Consider the following 19009-nt stretch of genomic DNA (forward strand, 5'->3'; position numbering starts at 1 on the left):
CACCCCTCCGGGACGTCAACCGCATCCCGCCGTTTCCGCGCTTACCCTGCTTGCCTCAGTCAGAAGCGATCCCAGTTGGATTCCTAACCGCCTCGCGTTTGCCACGTTTCTTTAGCCTCTATCGCTCTCTACGTCAGTTCTTTGTGCGCTTGTGGCATTTTTTCACGTCGAAAGCAGCATGTGGTCAAACACTTAACATACCTACAGCACTTCATGACTGGGCTTTTACTGGGCTACAGTAAATGCTTGTTGCCTGGACATATATTTCGCAGATAGGTTTCAATTTAAGTACTTTTTTTTTTTTTAATCCTTTTTAAACTCGAAACTAGGAGCTCTTACTAGAACGCATCTCTTTAGCTTGTTACCTGATTTGGGATCTTCAGGTTTTTAATCTTGAAAGTGCATATTTGCTTGATACCTAGAGGTGGTTGAAAGATCATTTATATCTAGGATAAAAATAATAGGTGAGTAAGGTAATAGTAGTTTACTGAGTGAGGTGTGATTAACATTCAGGGAAATGGAGAAAGCTTTAACGGTGGAGCTGATGAAATTGAGCAAATATATACACTGTGTAACTGTCACCTGCATAAAGTGTTTCCTTAACTACAGAAAATTCTTTTGAAGGTCTTTTAAATCTCCGTGGAATCATTGGTGTTCCTCTGGCCATCTAGACCAGAAACCTGGAAGTGATATTTATTCGACTCCCTTTTTTCTCTCTTTCTGCCTGCATCCATTTAGATGATAGAATCTGTGGACATTTCTGCTCTCTTTGACTTAATTCACGCCCTAAATATTTCTTGCTCAGACTGCTACACATGTCTCAAATTGATTCTCTTCCTCTGATCTTGCTCTCCTAGTTGATTCCACACTGTGGCCAGAGCAGCGGCCTCTCAGATAAAAAAGATGATGTCATTCGCACGCTTTTCCTGTCCTTTGGCGCTTACTGCTTCAGAAATAATGTGAGACTTCAGTACAGCCTTCGAGGCCCTTTGCAAGAATGTTCTTCCGTCTTTTCCACCTTCTTCCCCACCTCTGCCTTGCACGCTAGGTTTCTTCAGGGAATAGTGAGAGGCTTAGAGATGGGAAAGAGCGGGGTGTTAGAGAAAAGCGAAGAGCCTAATTTGCCTACATTTGTGTTTCTGAAAGGGACGTGTGCCCAGAATGTGGATGGATGATAGATTTAGTTTAGAGGATATTCTATTTGGGAGCTTTTGAAAATTTTGAGTAAGAAGTTTGTGTGTGTGTGTGTGTCTGTGTGTATAATAGGATTAGAACTTTATAACCATTGCCCTAGGAGCAATGAATAAAACTGATGTAAGAGAAAAGGGAATAGAAGCAGGAAGACCAGGGGTTTTCTAAAATATCCAGAAGATAGTACCTGTTGTGGCTCCTCGGAAACAACCCAAACTAGTTAGTCTCCATGAGGATGTGGGTTCGATCCCTGGCTCTGCTCTGCGTGTTAAGTAAGGATCTGGTGTTGCTGTGAGCTGTGGTGTAGTGTGTAGACGCGGCTCAGATCCCGAGTTGAGGTGGCTGTGGTGTAGGTTGGCAGCTGCCGCTCCAATTCTACCCTTCCATGTGCCACAGGCGTAGCCCTAAGAAGCAAAAATAAATAAAATAAAATGTCCTAAGAAGACAGGTCTGATATGATAGAGAGGCAGTGGGAACTCCTGAGGATGTGATAAAATGTGAAAAGAATTGCTGAGGTGAAATTGGTGACACTTGGTGTTTTATTGGTTGTGTAGAATAAGAGAAAAATATTGAATACCACTGATATTTTGAGCTTATTCATGGACAATTGAGATGAATGATTTAGGGAGGGAAAGGTAATAAGTGTGAATTTCTACACATTGAATTTCAGGTTCTTGGGGCATAATCAGGTGGGCTCATTTTCTATCTTTTTTTTTTTTTTTTTTTTTTTTTGCTTTTTAGGGTCACACTTGTGGCATATGGAGGTTCCCAGGCTAGGGGTCAAATTAGAGCTGCAGCTGCTGTCCTACACCACAGCCACAGCAACATCAAATCTAAGCTGCATCTGCGACCTGTGCCACAGCTCGTGGCAATGTCGGATCCTTAACCCACTGAGTGAGGCCACGCATCGAACCTGCACCCTCATGGATGCTTAGTCAGATTCGTTTCCACTGAGCCATGACAGTAACTCCTATCCATCTGATCTTAACCAGGTTTATTGATTTAAGTAGCTTTTGTGCACCGATGACTCTCGTGTTGCTGTCACGAACTCAGTCATATTTCAGCTGCCTACTGTGTGTCTCCACTTGGATGCCTAAAATCCTGATCCTCACCTCCCCCCCACCCCCCCCCCTCAGCCTTCCCATCTTAGTAAGTGGCAACTTGCTCTTTCTACGACGTGTAGTCAGGTATGTAGGAGATACCAGTGACTTTCCCTTGCTGGTGCACTTACTATTTAATTAGTCATTAAAATATCCAGATTTTGACACCTGTCCACGCCTCTACCTGTGACATTCTTTTCTTCTTTTCCCTCCTTTTTTTGGCCCAGCCCTCAGCATGTGGAAGTTCCTGGGCCAGGATTGAACCAGAGCCACAGCAGGGACAGTGCTAAATCCCTAACCTGCTGCATCACAAGGGAATTCCCACACCTGACGTTGTGATCCAGGCTACCACTCTCTTACTCGGAAGATGGCTGTCTATTCTCCTTGTTTCCCCTGCGTCTGCCCTTGCCTTTCTTCGCTTTGTTCTCCCCTCAGCAGCCAGAGTGATGTGTTAAATACGCCTCTGCTTGAAATCTTCCTGTAGCTTCTCGTCTTTTCTCAGCGTAAACGAGACAGTCCCTATGACAGTCCTCACAAGGGCCTGTTAGCCTCGCCGCATCTGTCTTTCCTGCGCTCTCTCTGACCTCATCTCGTGGTACTTTCTCTCCCTTTTTTGACCTTAGCCGTATCTGCTTCCTTGCTGTGCCTGGCACATACCAATCGGGGTTCCTCTTCAGGGTCTTTGCAATCACTGCGCCTTTTGCCTAGAAGGTTCCCCCTCATTTATCTACATGGATCCTTCCTTTACTTCCTTCAAGTGTCTGAAATTTCCCTTTATGACCGAGGCCTTCGTTATTCCCCTGGGGTAAAAAAGCAAACCCTCTGTCTCCCATTCTCTCTCCTTTTCCTGGACTGTCATGTGTGTATCCCCATAGCACTGAATGACATACTGTGTACTTAGGGCTTTGCTTGTCTCGTCCCTTCCTTTACCAGAATGCAAGCTGCTTGAGGCCCAAAGGCAGGAGCTTGGTCTCTTTGATTTTCTGTGCTTGCTCCTCTTTCAAGATACTTTCGCTCTCTACATGTGCCATGGCAAAAGGGTTCATTATTTTCCCCTGATTTCTTTTTGGTCACACCCAGAGTTCCTGGACCAGGGCTTGAACCCGAGCCACAGCAGTGGCCAAGTCACTGCAGTGACAGCACTGGATCCTTAACCCTCTGCACCACAAGAGAACTCCCTAATTTACCCCTATTTAAAACAAAAGTTTATATATAAATAGTCCTCTCAGCGTTCCATTTGTCTGCTGAGATTTTTTGGAAAAGTGTAATAAAAGCTAACTCTTTGCAAAGCTTAACCTTGACCTTGATATTGTAGCCACTATCGGAAACGGTCAGCATCACGGGGACGCTCTGGAAGTCGATCTAGGAGTCGCTCACCCTCAGACAAAAGGAGCAAACGTGGCGATGACAGGCGGTCTAGAAGCAGAGACAGAGACAGAAGGAGAGAGAGGTCTCGGAGCAGGGATAAAAGACGATCTCGGTCCAGAGACAGGAAGCGTCTGAGGTAAGACGTCAGTCTTCAGAGGGCTTAGGGTAAATGGAGCCGTCTCAACTAAGTTGGGATTCTACACAAGTTTTGGACTAGAATTAACCTCTGCTTTAACCCCAGCTCGTGTAATTAGGTAAAGAAGTGATTTGCTGGGAACAAAGACTCTAAATTGCTGTTTTATTTTTAACAATTTACTTACTTATCTTGGGGGACCGCGTCCGCAGCATGCAGAAGTAGGATGGAACCTGTGCCACAGCAGTGACCCAAACTGCTGCAGTAACAACGCCAGATCAATCGGTAACCTGCTGCATCCCTGGCTGGTGAGCTTCCTCATGCTGCAGGTGCAGCCAAAAAACAAACAACCCGCCCCCCCAAAAAACCAGCATTTTATGTTTGGAAACTTTAGCTGCCATTTCCTATGATCCAAAGAGAACTCTTTTGTCTTATTAGGGCCACACCTGCGGTGTGTGGAAATTCCGAGGCTAGGGGTGGAACTGGAGCTACAGCTTCTGGCCTACGCCACAGCCACAGCCACATGGGATCTGAGCCTCATCTGCGACCTGTACCACAGCTCACAGCAATGCAAGATCCTTAACCCACTGAGCGAGGCCAGGGATTGAACCTGTGTCCTCACGGATACTAGTTGGGTTTGTTACTGATGAGCCACAGTGGGAACTCTAATTTGAAACTATTTTAAAAAACTTTTTTAAATTTAACCAAGGAACATCCTAATTCTTTTTTTTTAAAAACTTGCTTAAATGTTCCTCGGCACTACTCAAGAAGCTGTCATTTTTCTAGAGATGAAAAAGTCTTTAAATAAGAATAATCTCTCTTGCACCAAAAAAAAAAAATTTCTAATATAGTTTATCATTAAAATAGGAAAGAGGACAAGGTTATACAGATGCTGTGAACTGATCATGGAAAGAACTGTGACTTATCTTTTTCAAACATTGGAAGGAGAGATTGCATAAAATATCACCTGGTACTGCGTGAAAATATTTACCCAACAATGTGGATATTGTTAACTTACATAGTTTCATATTATACGATTCCAGGAACAGTTTCATACAGTTCAGTCAAGTACTTGTTAAGTGGAACTGGCCATTTAAGATTTGGTCTTTGACTTTTTGGTGTGAAAGTAGAATCACCAAGATTTTACTTTTATTTTATTTTATTTTATGCCATACCATGCCATGCCATGCCATGCCACACCACCTTGAAGCATATGGAGTTCCCCAGACCAGGAATCAGATCCAAACAGCAGTTGCAACCTATGCAGCAGTTGCTGCAACACCGGATCCTTAACCTACTGTGCTGGGCTGGGGATGAAACCTGCTTCCCAGCACTCCCAAGATGCTGCCCATTCCATAGTGCCACAGTGGGAACTCCTCACAAGATTTTAGAGCAAGAAGGATTTTGAGATTACTCGGTGAAATCTGCATAGTTTATAGATGAGGAAGCAGACTCAGAGCATTGTTCTGTCCTATGTATGTCACTAGCTATTAGCAACACCAGAGTAGAAATTCTTTTCTCCTAGTTTTCATGTCTGTGATATTTATACAGGCCCATTTGGCTCATCCTTATACATAGGTTTAGACTGTCTTTGAAATTTAGATTTTGGAGACACAGAGGCAGGCAAGATGGAGGCGGCAGTGGCCGCTCAGGGTGAGAGAGAGAACCAGTGGTGGCGGAGGCAGTAGCAGGCTGGCGGTGGTCCCAGCTGCGGGACAGGCAGTAGCTGCGGCAGGTCTTTGGACATGTGGAAGATTGATGATAAGCCTGTAAAAATGGACAGATGGGATGGCTCACTTGTGAAAATCTTCAGGTGATTCTGCCAAAAAGGTACTTCTGGAAAAGTACAAGTATGTGGAGAATTTTGCTTTAATTGACAGTCGCCTCACTGTCTGTACTGTCTCTTGTTTCTTTGCCACAGTGGCTTCGATTGGGGATTATACACACCCCTTTCCAGAGTCGAAGCCTGTTTTGGCTTTGCACATCCTATCATATCCTTTAACCTCAGGCAAGATCCTTCAGGGATGGATCCTGAGGATACCTGGCAGCTATTATCCAGTCTCAAAAGTTCTGATAACAGATACACTCTGAAGCTGACCTTCATCAGTGGAAGAACAGAGCAGCAGCAGGAAGCCGAGTTCACCTGAGTCCATTGCTAAGGTTTTTGACCACAGCAAGACACTGGTCTTGTATGCTTCTGCGCCTGAAATATCGAGGCTCCATGACAGTCTCCCAACAGGGGAAAAAAAAAAGTTCTAAAAGCAGCCGTCTTTCTGCTGGATCATGCTGAATTAAGGGCTGAGGGAGAAAGAAACAGAGAACTTAAAATGGATAACGTAAGAGACGTTACAAATGTCCCGTTTTGTCATAAAATTTTAGTCTCTACTGGATAATAGGATTTGCTAGCTCAATTCGAGAAGTTGTAGCTCTGCTCTCTAGCTGTAGCTCCTTTGGTCTGCTGATGGCATTGTTTTGATTTGCTTTTCTGGAAAAGCATTTTTGCTAAAAGCCATAGAAAATTCTTCCTTCATATCTAGCAGTATTTTATGTCATATAGCTTTGTGCTATGCAGCATTTCAAGACTCAGGCTTTTTGAATTGTTAACCTGTTGCTGACTTTATTGTGTTAATTCCTGTTTCAACAGCTGCTTCCCTTAAATTCAGGGCATAACTTCTTGTGTATGACAATTTTCCTTCACACAGCATTTTTGGGAGTGTGTATATATCCTGACTTGGGGAGAATTGTGGGAAAAAAACCCACAGCTTTTTAATTTTTTTATTTTTTTTGTCTTTTAGCTATTTCTTGGGCCGCTCCCGCGGCATACGGAGGTTCCCAGGCTAGGGGTCGAATCGGAGCGTAGCCACTGGCCTATGTATGCCAGAGCCACAGCAATGCGGGATCCGAGCCGCGTCTGCAACCTACACCACAGCTCACGGCAACGCCGGATTGTTAACCCACTGAGCGAGGGCAGGGACCGAACCCGCAACCTCATGGTTCCTAGTCGGATTCGTTAACCACTGCGCCATGACGGGAACTCCAGCTTTTTAATTTGTTTAAAAGAGACTTTCTGCCTGTTACATTTTGTGCTTTTAACCAGTTAAAGAAGCCAATGGTATTTTTATTTATTTATTTGTTTATTTTTGGTTTTTAGGGTCACACACCCCTGGCATATGGAGGTTCCCAGGCTAGGGGTCTAATCAGAGCTACAGCTGCGGGCCTATGCCACAGTCACAGCAACACCAGATCTGAGCCACATCTTCGACCTACACCACAGCATGGCAATACCGGATCCTCAACCCACTGAGCAAGGCCAGGGATCGAACCTGTTTTCCGCTGTGCCACGACAGGAACTCCGCCAGTGGCATTTTTAGTTTTTTAAAAAAAAAAAGAAATAAAAAGAGAAACTTAGATTTTGTGCTAAGGAACATAGATTTCAAGCAGCTATTATTGGCGTTTCCTGTTTTTCAACAAACATCATTTTGAAATTAGTATTCTCATTTTTTTCATTGACCACTTTTAAGAATTGCCTTTACTTGTTCTCCTTTTAGCCGATTTGATGGTTAATTGAAATCTCTGTCTTTAGTAATGGTGGTAATTAAGAAGCTTCTTTCAACATGACGTAGAACCATGATCTGACATAGAAGCTCCGTGTGGTCATAGAATACATGGAAAGTGTCTTCCTTTCAGGCGTTCCAGAAGTAGAGAGAGAGACCGAAGTCGGGATCGAAGAAGATCTCGAAGTCGAGACAGGAGACGATCACGGAGTAGAAGCCGAGGCCGGAGATCCCGATCTTCTAGTCCTGGCAATAAAAGCAAGAAAGCTGAGAATAGGTAATGTTGCCGTTGGCTGTATCGATCGTGCAGGCTGGGAACGGACTCTCTTCCCTGTGCTTTTTTTTTTTTTTTTTTTTTTTTTTGTCTTTTGTCTTTTTTGTCTGTTGTTGTTGTTGTTGCTATTTCTTGGGCCGCTCCCGTGGCATATGGAGGTTCCCAGGCTAGGGGTTGAATCAGAGCTGTAGCCACCGGCCTACGCCAGAGGCACAGCAACGTGGGATCCGAGCCGCGTCTGCGACCTACACCACAGCTCACGGCAACGCCGGATCGTTAACCCGCTGAGCAAGGGCAGGGACCGAACCCGCAACCTCATGGTTCCTAGTCGGATTCGTTAACCACTGCGCCACGACGGGAACTCCCTAAATATTTTTTAATTAATGTTTCCAAAAACAAATAGATGATGTCCCTTTCTTTTTCTCTCTTTTTTCATAGGTCTAGATCCAAAGAGAAAACAGACAGTGGAGAAAGTTCTAAAGAGAAGAAAAAAGACAAAGATGACAAGGAGGATGAGAAAGAAAAGGATGCTGGCGTATGTTCACTAACATAAATAATCGTATAATACCATATTTGTTTTTGTAATGACAAATTCTTGTTTGTTTTTTTTTTTGTTTTTTTTTTGGTTTTTAGGGCCATACCTTCAGCGTATGATGTAGGTTCCCAGGTCAGGGGTTGAATCAGAGCTACAGCTGATGGCCTGTGCCACAGCAACGCAGGATCTGAGCTGGGTCTGCAACCTACACCACAGCTCATGGCAACACCAGATTCTTAACCCACTGAGCGAGGCCAGGGATCGAACCCGCATCCTCATGGATGCTAATCAGATTTGGTACTGCTGAGCCACAACAGGAACTCCTCTTGTTTGGTTTTTAATGCTATGTTTTATTTTTAAGTAAATGATAACTGATAAATATGTCTTATTTGCTTTTTAGGGCCACACCTATGGCGCGCGCGCGCGCACTCACACACACACACACACACACACACTGCTGCACTTGCAGCATATGGAAGTTTCTGGGCTAGGGGTTGAATTGGAGCTTCACCTGTCAGCCTACTCCATAGCCATAGCAATATCAGACTTGAGCTGCATCTGCGACCTATGCTGCAGCTTGCCAAGGCCAGATCCTTAACCTGCTGAGTGGGGCCAAGAAGTGAACATGCATCCTTATTGGCAATATGTCAGATTTTTAACCCGCCGAGCAACAACAGGAGTTCCCTAACGTAAAGATTTTAGAGGCGTTCTCTTGTGCGGTGGATTAAGCATCTGGTGTTTTCACTGCAGTGGTAGTGGCTTAGGTTGCTGCTGTGATGCAGGTTTGATCCCTTTCTGGGAACTTCCCTATGTCATGGGTGGGGCCAAAAAAGAGAGATTTTTAGACATAATGAAAATGAAAATGTTTGTTTTTGGAGTTCCCTGTGGTGTAATGGGTTAGCTGTCTGGCATTGTCACTCCGGTCTAGGTTGGTGCTGTCTCTCAGGTTTGATCCCTGTCGCGGGAACTGCATGTGCCACGGGTGTGGCTGAAAAAGTAAAAGAAAAAAAATTTCAGGAACAAAGCTTTTTGTTTAAGAAATAAACTTATTTTAGAAGTTCTCACATGTGGCCCAGCCGGTGATGGAGCCAGTTCTGTCATTACAGCAACTTGGTCGCTTCTATGCTGCGGATTCGATCCTGTCCTAGAAACTTCCACACACTGCAAGTGCGGCCAAAAAAATTTATTTAAAAAAAAACATACAGACATAATCATATTATAAAATACTTGGAGGAGTTCTCCTTGTGACTCAGTAGATTAAGAATCTGACTGCAGAGACTCAGGTTGCTGCGGAGGCGTGAGTTTGATGTCCAGCCTGGTGTAGTTAAAGGGTCCACTGTTGCCGTAGCTGCATGTAGGTCATTCACAGCTGTGGCTGGGATTAGTCCCTAGCCTGGGAGCTTTCATGTGCTATGGGTGTGGCCATAAAAAAAAAAATAAAATACCTGGAAAGTCAGAACTAATTCTCTGTAATCCTAGCTGCCCAAAATGCCATCTTCTTCCAATGTGTTAGTTTGTTTTTTTTTTTTTTTTTTTTGGTCTTTTCTAGGGCTGCACCCATGGCATATGGAGGTACCCAGGCTAGGGGTCTAATCAGAGTTGTAGCTGCTGGCCTACACCACAGCCACAGCCACACCAGATCCAAGCCGCGTCTGTGACCTACATCACAGTTCACAGCAACACCGGATACTTAACTCACTGAGGAAGGCCAGGGATTGAACCTGCAACCTCATGGTTCCTAATCGGATTTGTTAACCACTGAGCCATGACAGAAACACCAGTGTTTTCTTTTTTACATGTGTTATTTCCATACCTGTCTATAATGGTAGCATGTATAAGATTTTGACTTCTTTAATGCTTAATCTTTAAGTCCCTGGTTATGACTGAAATTGACTTGCTTTTTCCTCTTGAGAGTATTATAAAAAAGCTTTTTTTTTCTTTCTTTTTTTTTTTTTAGGGGTGCACCTACAGCATATGGAGCTTCCCAGGCTATGGGTCAAATCAGAGCTACAGCTGCCAGCTTACACCACAGCCACAGCAATGTAGGATCTAAGCCACATCTGTGACCTACACCACAGCTCACAGCAATGCTGGATCCTTAACCGGTGAGTGAGGCCAGGAATCAAACCCACAACCTCATGGTTCCTAGTTGGATTTGTTTCCCCTTCGCAATGACAAAAACTCCTAAAAATCTTAAAGGCTTTAGAATGGTTGTTCTTGGGAAACTTAGATGTATAGGCTAAAAAAGCATAATTCTTAGTCATATTGATAAATGACTTTTATTTTCTCAGTAACTTATGGTAGGAAATTGCTTTTTTGTGGAGGCAGTCTTGGAGGAGTTTAGAGGATTTAAAGTTGAGAATAAGGAGTTCCCGTCATGGCACAGTGGAAGTGAACCTGACTAGGAACCATGAGGTTGTGGGTTCAATCCCTGGCCTCACTCATTGGGTTAAGGACCCAGCATTGCCTTGAGCTGTGGTGTAGGTTGCATATTCGGCTCAGATCCCACATTACTGTGGCTGTGGTCTAGGCCGGTGGCTACAGCTCTGATTCCACCCCTATCCTGGAAACCTCTGTGTGCCACGGATGTAGCCCTGAAAAAAAAAAAAAAAAAAAGTAAAGTTGAAAATGAAGTAATAAGTAGAGACTTTGCTAGTTTATTTAGTTTCCACTTTTTAGGGAGAAACTGCTTTAAGGGAGAAAGCAATGTGTGCATATTGCTTGTAACTAAAATGAGACTGATGGTGTTTGAAATCTGTCTTTCTGCTTTCTTAGTTGATGCTTTTTATTGTAATTTCATTTTGCTGGTTTATTACTGGACATATTTAAAATGTGTGTGATCTAAATGTGGTCTAAATTTAGGAGTTTTATGGATACAGCTATTTTTCCTTTTCGTTTTTTGTGTTTCGTAGAAGTGTTTCAGAATGTCATTTGGAGTAAAATCATTAATCTTTATTTCCCTCTTTCTCTCTCTTTTTTTTTCTTCCCCAAGAACTTTGACCAGAATAAGCTGGAAGAGGAAATGAGAAAGCGAAAAGAAAGGGTAGAAAAATGGCGAGAAGAGCAACGTAAAAAGGCCATGGAAAACATAGGGGAACTGAAAAAGGAAATCGAAGAGATGAAACAAGGGAAAAAATGGAGTTTAGAAGACGATGATGGTAGATTCATTTGTTATAGCCCTTACAATAATTCGTGTAAAATATTCTAGAATTATGGGTAGTATTTCATACTGGGATTTTGGGGCTGTTTTTATTGTGGAAAAATGTGCATAACATAGCGTTTACTTAAACATTTTGAAGTGCGCAATTAGATGACAGTAAGGACATTTACAGTGCTGTGCAGTCACCACTGTCCATTTCCAGAACTTTTTCATCATTCCACACAAAAACTCTGTAGCCATTAAATATTAATTCTCCATCCTGCCCTTTGCCTTCCCTCCCATCTCTGGTCACGTCTCATCCACTTTTTGTTTCTGTGAATTTGCCTATTTTAGATACTTCATATAAACGGAATCAAGAAACATTTGTCCTTTTGTATTTACCTTACATTACTTGGCTAAATGCCTTCAGGTTCACCCATGTTGCCGCATGAATCAGAATTTGCCTCCTTTTTAAGGCTGGATATTATGTTGTAGGTGTGCCCCACGTTTTCTTTACCTCTTCATCTCTTGTCCCATAGATCCATGGTTTCCATGTTTCGGCTTTTGGAAATAATACGACTGAGTCTTGGTGTGCAAGCATCTGAGTCTCAGTGAATAGAGTGGAATTGCTCTATTCATATTGAGATTTTTTTTACTTCCTTACAATATTTATATTAAAATTATAGAGTACTGTTCAGTAAGGATCACTGATTTTACTTTGGAGTGGAGAATTGAGTGCTTACGGACACAGTCAATACCTCTTTAATTTATTTCCAATACAAGTATTAGTAAAACATGCCCTCTTATTTTTGTGTAACTTAGAAGAGAAACCTTTACCCTCTATACTTTATTTTGACTTTTTAGATTTTAGTAAAGTGGGAGAATGTGGAAGGCTATAGGAAGAGGGAATTTTGTTCCATTTTCTGTGAAAATTCCTGTGAATTTTTCATTCTTAGTGAAAGTTCCACAGGGTGATTTGTTTTAAATAGATGAATGAATTATATCTTTATTGGTGATGATGGCTTAGTTATGTAAAAAACATTAGTTTTTTTTTGTTTTTTTTTTTTTTAGGGCTGCACTTGCAGCATATGGAAGTTCTCAGGCCAGGGCTCCAGTTGGAGCTGCAGCTGAGGCCTACATCACAGGCATAGCAACACCAGATCCAAGCTGCATTTGCAGCCTATGCTGAAACTTGCAGCAATGGTGGATCCTTAACTCACTGAGTGAGGATCAAAATGGCATCCTCACGGAGACTCTATTGGGTCCTTAACCTGCTGACCCACAATGGGAACTCCTAGATTATCTTTAATCAAGAATGTGTTGTTATTTTTTCTTCTATGATTTAAAGAAAGGTGATTGAAAGAAGAGAAATAAACATACTCATTAAACATATTTTAGCAAACAGTTTTTGGTCTACTAGTGTAGTCGTAAAACAATATTGGAGATCCATTTTTTAGATGTATTAGTCTTTCTGTTCCTTCCTTCCTCTTCCCTTCCCTTTTTTTTGGCTGCATCCCTGTCATGTGGAAGTTCCTGATCCAGGGATCGAACCCATGCCACAGCAGTGACCCAAGCCGCTGCAGTGAAAACACTGGATCCCTAATCTTCTGCACCATGAGAGAATCCCTCTGCCTCTGTTCAGTTTATCAATTTAGAATTCATTTATTATTAGTGTTATTCAAAACTAATATATACTTCATTTAAAACCTTGTCAGTGGTAGTATTTGAACTGCCTTATGCCTGGGTTAATTGGAAAGGGGTGTCCGGATAGTGTGAGAGAACGCATGAGTGGTGGGGTGCGGTCTGACTGTGAAGTATTTCCTTTCGAAACACAGGATCAAAGAAAGTGTATTCTTCTCTTTTAGATGATGAAGATGATCCTGCAGAGGCTGAAAAGGAAGGAAATGAAGTGGAGGGTGAAGAGTTAGATCCGTTAGATGCTTACATGGAAGAAGTGAAAGAGGAAGTAAAAAAGTTTAATATGAGAAGTGTGAAAGGTGGTGGGGGAAATGAAAAGGTATGGAATTTTCTCCTATTTTATTTTTTTTCCTATTTTATTTTGAAAGATACATATTCCCAGTTGGATAACTTGAATTCATTGTCATGTTGACCTGCTGACTTACATGACTTGAAAGTTCATGTCCCCCCATCCCTGTTCAGAAGTGTCAGTACTTTTTCTAAATAGCACAGATACTGGTGTTATTTTATTTATTTTGGGGATGAGTGGTTGGGGGCAGGACATCCCCCAGCACATGGGGGTTCCCAGGCTAGGGGTTGAATTGGAGCTGCAGCTGCCAGCCTCTGCCACAGCAGCTCATGATCTGAGCCTTGTCTGCGACCTACTCCACAGGTCACAGCAACGCCAGATCCTTAACCCACTGAGTGAGGCCAGGGATTGAACCTGCATCCTCGTGATACTAGTTGGGTTCCTTACCTCTGAGCCATGATGGGAACTCCGTAGTTTTTTATTTTATTTTTTTTCCCCTTTTTTAGGGCTGCACCCACAGCATATGGGGTTCCCAGGCTAGGGGTCGCCAGGGATTGAACCTGCAACCTCATGGTTCCTAGTCGGATTTGTTTCTGCTGTGCCACAATGGGAACTCCCCTAGTGTTCTTTTAAAAGTCACTCTTACCACTATTACATTTGTGCAGTATCTTCGCTTGCTTTTTGCCTTCTCAGTAGGTCTCTCCAGACTTCATCACTCTCATCTTTTACATTCCTGATCCTCTTTACCTAGTTTATTTTTCTTTTTCTTAATAGCATTTATTACCCTTTGACAAATTATATAATTTTTGTTGTGTTTATCATTTGTTCCTTCTTTCTTCTAAAAACTCCCCAAGAACAGTGGTCTTTACCTACTTTGTTTATTGTTTCATTGTAAGGTCCCAGAATAGTGTTGGGCTTGTCAAATCAGTGAAAAGTATTATTTAGTAGTATTTTTTAAATGAATCATATTACATAATATTATAAAATTGTATATTATAGAGTAAATTATTGTTACAAAATATAATGCAGTTTTATCAAATTTTAAGATTTAATCAAGTTATTAAGGAAAAAATACTTTTTATTTTTTCATTAATTTGTCACTAAAAATTAAATTAATTTAAATTATAAATTGTGGCCATTACTGTGTTTCAGTTGGTATATAATTTGTGTTTCAATTTTGCAAAATATTTTATACATACTTTTTTATTTTAGAAGTCTGGGCCAACAGTCACAAAAGTTGTCACTGTTGTGACAACTAAAAAAGCAGTCGTAGATTCTGATAAGAAGAAAGGTGAGCTGATGGAGAATGACCAGGATGCCATGGAGGTAATTCTTCATTAATTTTGACTGTTTTAATAATCTGTATGGGAAAAGAATCTGAAAAAGAATGACTCTATGAATATGCATAACAATCACTTTGCTGCACACTTGGAACTAACACAACATTGTGAATCAACTCCAATATAAAATAAAAATTAAACTAAAAACACATAAATAAATGTAACGGTAATACTTTTCTCAGTACTGTCCTAGAAGTATTTATTAGACAGCATTGATAGCGATGTGCTTTTCAGTTATGCAGTTTACTGTTAGGAAGAATTCTTGCTGTTCCTTTTTTTTTTTTTTTTTTTTTTTTGTCTTTTTTGCTATTTCTTTGGGCCGCTCCCACGGCATATGGAGGTTCCCAGGCTAGGGGGTCGAATCGGAGCTGTAGCTGCCGGCCTATGCCAGAGCCACAGCAACGTGGGATCCGAGCCGCGTCTGCAACCTACACCACAGCTCACGGCAACGCCGGATCATTAACCCACTGAGCAAGGGCAGGGACCGAACCCGCAACCTCATGGTTCCTAGTCGGATTCGCTAACCACTGCGCCACGACGGGAACTCCAATTCTTGCTGTTCTTAACAGTGTTGTAGCTGAATATCCAGTTGGTAGAATGTTCTAACATCTTTGTCCTCATGCTATATATGCTCACTTTTTTATATTTATTTATTTTTATTTTTTTTTGCTTTTTAGGGCTACACCTGCAGCATATGGAATTTCCCAGGTGAGGGGTCGAATCAGAGCTGCATCCTCCGGCCTACACCACAGCCAAGCAATGCAGGATCTGAGCTGTGTCTGTGACCTACACCACAGCTCACAGCAATGCTGAGTCCTTAACCCACTGAGCAAGGTGAGGGATCGAACCCATATGCTCATGGATACTAGTCAAGTTCATTACTGCTGAGCTACGACCAGAACTCTTCACTTTTTAGTTGAAGTATAATTGATGTGCAATGATGTCTTAGTTTCAGATATACAACAAAGTAATACATGTATATATAATATGTATTTTATTCTTTTCCATTATAAGTTATCACAAGATATTGCATATAGTTCCCTGTGTTACACAGCAAAATTCTTATTGTCTATTTTATATATAGTAATGTGTATCTTTTGGTAACCATAAATGTGTTTTCTTTGTTGGGCCTGTTTCTTTCCATTTTTTTGGCTATGCTCATGGCTTATGGAAGTTCCTGGGGCAGGGACTGAACTGGTGCTGCTTGCTGCCTGTGTGACAGCTGCAGCAACACTGGATCCTTCACCTGGGATCTTCCAGGGAAGATCTTCCACAAGGAAGAGAACTTCCAGGGTCTTTTTCTGTTTTGTAAATAAATTCACTTGTATTATTATTTAGATTCCATATATAAGTGGTATCGTATAATATTTATCTTTGGCTGATTTCATTTAGTATGATATTCTCTAGTTTCATCTGTGTTGCTGCAAATGTTTATGCCCACTGATGGGGAACCCTTTTCTATCATCAGCTCATCCCAGACTTAGAATAGGGAGAGAAGAAATGATGTGACAGAATGAATTAGATTTTTTCCTATTAACATGCATTGTAAAGATTTATATAGAGAGAACTTAGCAAAACTTCCTTAAAGCCATGTTAGAATTTTTTTTTTTTTTTTTTTTTTTTTTGTCTTTTTGCTATTTCTTTGGGCCGCTCCCACGGCATATGGAGGTTGCCAAGCTAGGGGTCAAATCGGAGCTGTAGCCACCGGCCCACGCCAGAGCCAAGCCACAGCAACGCGGGATCCGAGCCGCGTCTGCAACCTACACCACAGCTCACGGCAACGCCGGATCATTAACCCACTGAGCAAGGGCAGGGACCGAACCCGCAACCTCATGGTTCCTAGTCGGATTCGTTAACCACTGCGCCATGATGGGAACTCCTAGAATTATTTTTTTTAATTTAAGCTTTTAGTTTTATATTGTTATTGTAACTTTTTTTTTTTTTTTTTTTTTTTTTTTTTTAGTTCTGCACCTGTGGCATATGAACGTTCCCAGGCTAGGGGTTGAATTGGAGCTAAAGCTGCTGGCCTACAGTACAGCCACAGCAACGCTAGATTCAAGCTGCATCTGAGACCCATACCGTATAGCTCACAGCAGTGCCGGATCCTTAACCCACTGAGCAGGGCCAGGGATCGAACCCAAATCCTCATGGATACTATTTGGGTTTGCTACCACTAAGCCACAACGGGAACTCCCTTGTTGTTATAACTTTCTGTGAGGCAAAGAAAAAATTAAACTAATTCAGAAAATAAAGCCAAAAAATCTTTTTCAGGAGAGAATGGTTTTAAAAGCTAGTAGGGGAAGGGTTCCTTTGTGGCCTAGCAGGTTAAGGATCTGGCATTTTCATTGCTATGGGTCAGGTCAGGTCACTGCTGTGGCTTGGGTTTGATCCCTGGCCCAGGAACTTCTGTATGCCATGGCTTCGGCCAAAAATAAGAATAAAAATAAAAGCTAGGGGTATTTAATCCCATAAGGGGAAAGTAGTAATGGATTTAGCTCATAATTTTTCTCTTTAATTACAGTATTCTTCGGAGGAGGAGGAAGTTGATCTTCAGACGGCCCTGACAGGTTATCAGACAAAGCAGAGAAAGCTTCTAGAACCAGTCGATCATGGAAAAATTGAATATGAACCATTCAGAAAAAATTTTTATGTTGAAGTTCCAGAACTGGCAAAAATGTCTCAAGAGGGTAACGTTTTTATTCATTTATTGGTTATTGTGGGAACAGAGGAGAACACACTTTACCTTACCTGGGAGCCATGTCGATAGGCCTCTGAGTTGATGCAGGAGGAATTTGCCTGGCTTACCTGAAGAACTAAGCAACTAGAGAGGGAACTAGAAGGTACGAAGTCATTCTAGAGAGTGGGACAACATCCGCAAAGATGTGCAGCAGTGAGAAATTAGTGTGTTTTGGAAACATTAAAAAAAGGAGCAAAAATTAGTTTGGCTCATGTGGTTTAAATGTTTGTGGTTGAAAATACTCATCCTGTGCAGTTAACAAATAGGATATTGTTAGCCTTGTCTGAGGTTTGAGTTAGGAACCAATGTCAATGTTGTGATACCGAAAGAATAAAGATAATTTGGGCAAGTCTTGCTTGAAGAACAGTGGTTGTATAACTTGCCAGTCATTGTTCTTTTATTGTTGGTACAATTTAAGTCAAAAGAGAAGCCAAATTGCAGAAACGGGGCTGTTTTTTACCTCTAGTCGGTTGCTACTCGAATCACTTTGAGCTGTTTAACATTTTGTCATATCGCCTTTCTGTGGAATTACCTTTGGGAGCCCTAAGAAAAATTCAAAGAGTCTTAATCTTACCATGCCTAATGGAAAAGTAGAAAGCACTCATATAGACCAATATTGAAGAGTTTTTAATCTGGATTTTGTTTTGCAGAGGTGAATGTATTTCGGTTGGAAATGGAGGGCATTACTGTCAAAGGAAAAGGTTGCCCCAAACCAATTAAATCTTGGGTTCAGTGTGGGATTTCCATGAAAATCTTAAATTCTCTCAAAAAGTAAGTGTTTAGTGGTTGTCCACATTGTTCATTATCTTGCTACTCAAAATAGCCCTTTACACAAATAATTCCTTTGCTTACATTTTTACTGTGATGGAAACACTTGATTATTTTTCTTAAACAGCTTTAAGTGAGATATAATATACATACCATAAAGTTTACCCTTTAAAGCTTACAATTTGATAATTTTTAGTGTATTTATGGGGTTGTGTAGCCATTACCATAATCTAATTCTAGAACATTTTCATTGTCCCAAGAGAAGACCTGTATCCATTCATTGTCATTTTTTCTCTCTTCTCCACATTAGGCAGCCACTGTTGTACTGTTTCTAAAGATTTATCTATTCTGAACATTTCGTATGGATGAGATAATAATGTAGTCTCGTGACTGGCTTTTTCACTTAGCGAAGCAATTTATTTATGATATAAAATGTCTCAGTACTTCATTCCTTTTTGCCAAAGAAAGTTTTACTGTATGGTTATACATTTTGGAAAACCTTTACACTTCGAGAGGCCCAGAGATCACAGTTCTTACCTTGTCTTCCTTTGGTTTGCTTTTTAAGGCATGGTTATGAAAAGCCCACGCCAATCCAGACCCAGGCGATTCCTGCTATAATGTCTGGACGAGATTTGATTGGTATTGCCAAGACAGGAAGTGGAAAGACCATTGCCTTTCTGTTGCCCATGTTTAGACACATCATGGATCAGAGGTCATTAGAAGAAGGCGAGGGACCAATAGGTACAATTCCTTTCATTAAACTTTCTATGCAGATAACAACTTTGTTGTCAGTTAATCAGAGAGACGTGATGCTTTGTAATGTTAATTATAACAATAAAGATGTCTTATGTACATTTCCTTTACAAATTTGGCACTTTGGGGC

At 41.5% G+C, this 19009-nt stretch overlaps 1 protein-coding gene and 1 pseudogene across 13 annotated transcripts in view; both read left to right on the forward strand.

Moving 5' to 3' along the window:
• Positions 1 to 19009, forward strand: part of DDX46 (DEAD-box helicase 46) — a 55608-nt gene that overhangs the window by 422 nt on the left and 36177 nt on the right. For 8 of the 13 annotated variants that reach the window (XR_014836426.1, XR_014836429.1, XR_014836427.1 and 5 more), the window contains 9 exon segments: positions 3607 to 3795; positions 7480 to 7623; positions 8059 to 8155; positions 11148 to 11313; positions 13160 to 13311; positions 14494 to 14607; positions 17143 to 17308; positions 18009 to 18129; positions 18692 to 18867. Coding sequence is in view for 4 of the 13 variants with exons in the window: in XM_005655007.4 (XP_005655064.1) it covers positions 3607 to 3795; positions 7480 to 7623; positions 8059 to 8155; positions 11148 to 11313; positions 13160 to 13311; positions 14494 to 14607; positions 17143 to 17308; positions 18009 to 18129; positions 18692 to 18867 (1325 nt within the window). In the remaining 9 variants the exon portion in view is untranslated. 13 annotated transcript variants of the gene reach the window in all.
• On the forward strand, positions 4006 to 6175 carry LOC102165100 (signal peptidase complex subunit 2 pseudogene; annotated as a pseudogene).

This window comes from Sus scrofa, chromosome 2 (assembly GCF_054392235.1).
Source record: "Sus scrofa isolate SSC_HxYL_T2T_F1_AM1 chromosome 2, Sscrofa_HxYL_maternal_Yorkshire_Landrace_v2.0, whole genome shotgun sequence".
Taxonomy (NCBI): domain Eukaryota; kingdom Metazoa; phylum Chordata; class Mammalia; order Artiodactyla; family Suidae; genus Sus; species Sus scrofa.